Source organism: Eretmochelys imbricata, chromosome 24, assembly GCF_965152235.1.
Source record: "Eretmochelys imbricata isolate rEreImb1 chromosome 24, rEreImb1.hap1, whole genome shotgun sequence".
Classification (NCBI taxonomy): Eukaryota; Metazoa; Chordata; order Testudines; family Cheloniidae; genus Eretmochelys; species Eretmochelys imbricata.
The window spans coordinates 17,990,344-17,993,492 of NC_135595.1; the positions used below are offsets into that span (position 1 = coordinate 17,990,344).

Here is a 3,149-nt window from a genome sequence, read left to right on the forward strand (position 1 = left end):
GGTGTGTCTCCCACGGCCTTTTCATTGCTTTTTGTAAGTCTTTCTTCTGATTGGTTTTGGTTCAAGCAGAGGTTGGCGGGGGGGGTCTTTCATGAGTCAGAGAGGCTGGGTACTGCACCCTGGTTCCCCAAGAACACAGAGCTGATAGGTAACATGATAATGTACATCTTTCTGATGCTCTTTGGCCTGACCTTCCTCGCCGGGATGTTTTTGAATGACTACATCATCTTCCTCCCTGGCTTCTTCATGGAGAGGATGGTCAACATCTTCTGGGTCCTCAGCTTGGCCATGCACCTCCTTCTCAGGGCTTAATAGACAGACTGTGGCAGGCAGTGCTTAACAATGAGGGTAATTAATCACTGGAGCCATCTACCAAGAATTGCAATGGATTCTCCATCACTGGCAAATTATAGATCAAGATTGGATGCTTTTCTGAAAGATAAACACTAGACATAATTTTTTTAGAAAATTCTATGGCCTGTGTTATCCAGGAGGTCAGACCATATGAGCACAATGATCCTTTCTGGCCTTGGACTCCGGGGTTCTTTCCTGGATATGGAAAAGAGGGGGGCTAGTGGGTCAGAGCAGGGGCACTGGGCATCAGTTCCAAAGATTTTATCATCTAAACAGGCAAATGCACAATTTTTTTACAGCATCGGAAACTCCTGATCTGAAGTCCTGGCTTACAGGCTGGGAACTGAACTCCTGACCCCAGCGGGCTGACTCTCCTTAATCCTGTGGCAAATGTAAATTGGGGGAAGTGGCAGGTTCTGCTTCTCTTTCCCTGCTGTTTCCTCTTTTAGGAAAAACAGAGCCAGAATCAATGTTAAAACTGAGGTCTTTATTGTTTGCCTCAAGCAGGATTCCATCCAAGCTAGGTGATAGCTCCAGGAGGGGAGTGTGGTGTAGTGAATGGAGCAGGGGGGTCTGGGAGCCAGGACTCCTGGGTTCTATCCCCAGCTCAGGGGGGGGAGTGGGGTCTAGTAGGTTAGATTTGGTGGGGGGGTTGGGAATAGGAGCCAGGACTCCTGGTTCTATCCTCAGCTTGGGGAAGGGAGAGGTGAGTAGCCTGATCATAATGGGGGCAATTCCACCTCTGACCTACTGCTCTCCTGGTTCTTGCTGGGGAGGGTGGCCTGGACCTCAGCCTCACTGAAGGCCCTCTGGAAGGCCAAGACCACGGAGAGCCACAGCGTGTCCTTGCAGCCCCAGCCCATGAAGGCGTACAGGGCAGGGTTGAGGCAGCTATTCAGGTAGGCCAAGGGAAGCGCGACATCATGGAGAACCTGTATTGCTGGAGTCACCCCCTTTGCCAACATGGCCAATAGGGTGGAGAGGTGGTAGGGGAACCAGCAGAGGAAGAAGGCCGTCACCACGGCCACCATGATCTTGTAGGGCCTGGCAGAGCGGACTACATGGTTCCTCATCAGTTTGGCAGTGATGACTCCGTAGCAGGTCAGGATGATGGCAAATGGCACCAGGAACCCAGTCACAAAGCAGGTGAGCACCATGGCCCAGTGTCGATGCTCCCACAATGTGGCCACCTCCTCCCTAGTGAAGTTCCCCACTGGGATGTAGTTGTTGTAGCAGACGGTGATGTCCCCCTCAAGCGGGAAGCTCCTAATGTCCCGGAAAACTATATACGGTGTGCTGAGAGCCAGAGCTGCAAGCCAAACAGCCGCAGCTACCCAGAAAGCCAGCCGGGGCGAGCGGTGGTTGTGGGCCCAGACCGACCAGGCCACGGAGATGCAGCGGTCGGCGCTGATGACAGTGAGGAGGAAGACACTGGCGAAGAGGTTGAGGAAGGACACTGTGCTGTGGATCTTACACAGTGTCTGGCCAAAGGGCCAGTGGAAGTTCAGCGCTGCATAGGCCACCTCCATGGAGAGGAAGGAGGTGAAGATGAAGTCGGCCACAGCCAGGTTGAGGTACCAGATAGAGACCACCGTCTTCGTCATCCAGAAGCTAGCGATGAAGATAACCAGGCCATTGCCCACTACTCCGAGTAGGAATCCCAGACTGAAGAGGACGGCAAAGAGAACTCCTCTCCATTCACGCTGGGCTCCACCCTCTTCTCCATGCTGGTAGGGATTCCCGAAGAAGGGGTGTAAGGTGCTGTTCACATATGGAAAGGCGGGGTGGGCCCAGCGGGACTGGAAGGGCGTGGTCTCCTCCATCCTACAACAACCAAACCCAGATCCACTGTCACCATTCGCACCGGTGGGGCGAGAGAGCAGGGAGTTAAAAGAGCTGGGCAGAAAACTTTTTTCCCCAATGCCACTTTTTTCAACTTTTGAAAAATTGTTCCATCCTGAATTGGAGCCAAATCTTGAAATCTCAATATTTTCATGGACCAAAAACCAAAAATCGGTTCAGGATAATCATAGATTCCAAGGCCAGAAGGCACCATTGTGATAATCTAGTCTGACCTTTACGACACAGGCCAGAGAACTTCACCAAATTAATTCCTGTTTGAACTAGAGCAGATATCTTAAAAACAATCCCACCCTGCTACCAAAATTGCCCACGGTGGAGAATCCACCCTCATCAAAACCCTCTGTTCTGACCATTTCTAAATGTGGCATTTTCAGTTCCACCCGCTTTTTATTTCTTTTAAATTGTTTTTACAAATAATAATTAGCTTAATTTTTCCCAAACAAAAAAGCGGTTTTGGAATAATTGGATTTTTTCATCTGCCCTGTCACAACTTTTTTCCCAAAAAACTTTTTTGGGGTCAGGAAACTGGTGAAATTCCCAGAAAAACTTTGATGTCAATGAATCAGGTGTTTTAGACATGAAATCATCTTGTCAAAAGTTTCCTGACCAGCTCTGGAGATAAGTAGAGTGAGACAAGGTGAAAAACCCTCCCCTTTCTTCCCCTTGCAGAGGGAATGGGGCATTCCCTTTCCTGGGGGGCAGGATTTCCCCTTTTGTCTCCTGGAGGGGTGGAGCTGCTTCCTCCCCCTCTCCTCTCCCCCACACTGCCTGCTAACTGGCAACCACTTCCCCACGCCCTCCGCTGATTGGCCACATGTCAATGACACTCAATAACTGGCTGCAGGATACTGAGAGATAAAAGTCGGGGGAGTTTCTGGGGCAGGAGCTGGTCCAATCCAGTTCTGACCAGACCAACCAATGGGGGGGATAGG

General features: G+C 50.7%; 1 protein-coding gene across 1 annotated transcript; it reads right to left on the reverse strand.

Moving 5' to 3' along the window:
- Window positions 1-1,073: 1,073 nt before the first annotated feature.
- On the reverse strand, window positions 1,074-2,177 carry LOC144280029 (chemerin-like receptor 1). The gene has a single exon (XM_077841724.1). The coding sequence runs from the start codon at window positions 2,175-2,177 to the stop codon at window positions 1,074-1,076; it is 1,104 nt and encodes a 367-aa protein (XP_077697850.1).
- Window positions 2,178-3,149: the final 972 nt, after the last annotated feature.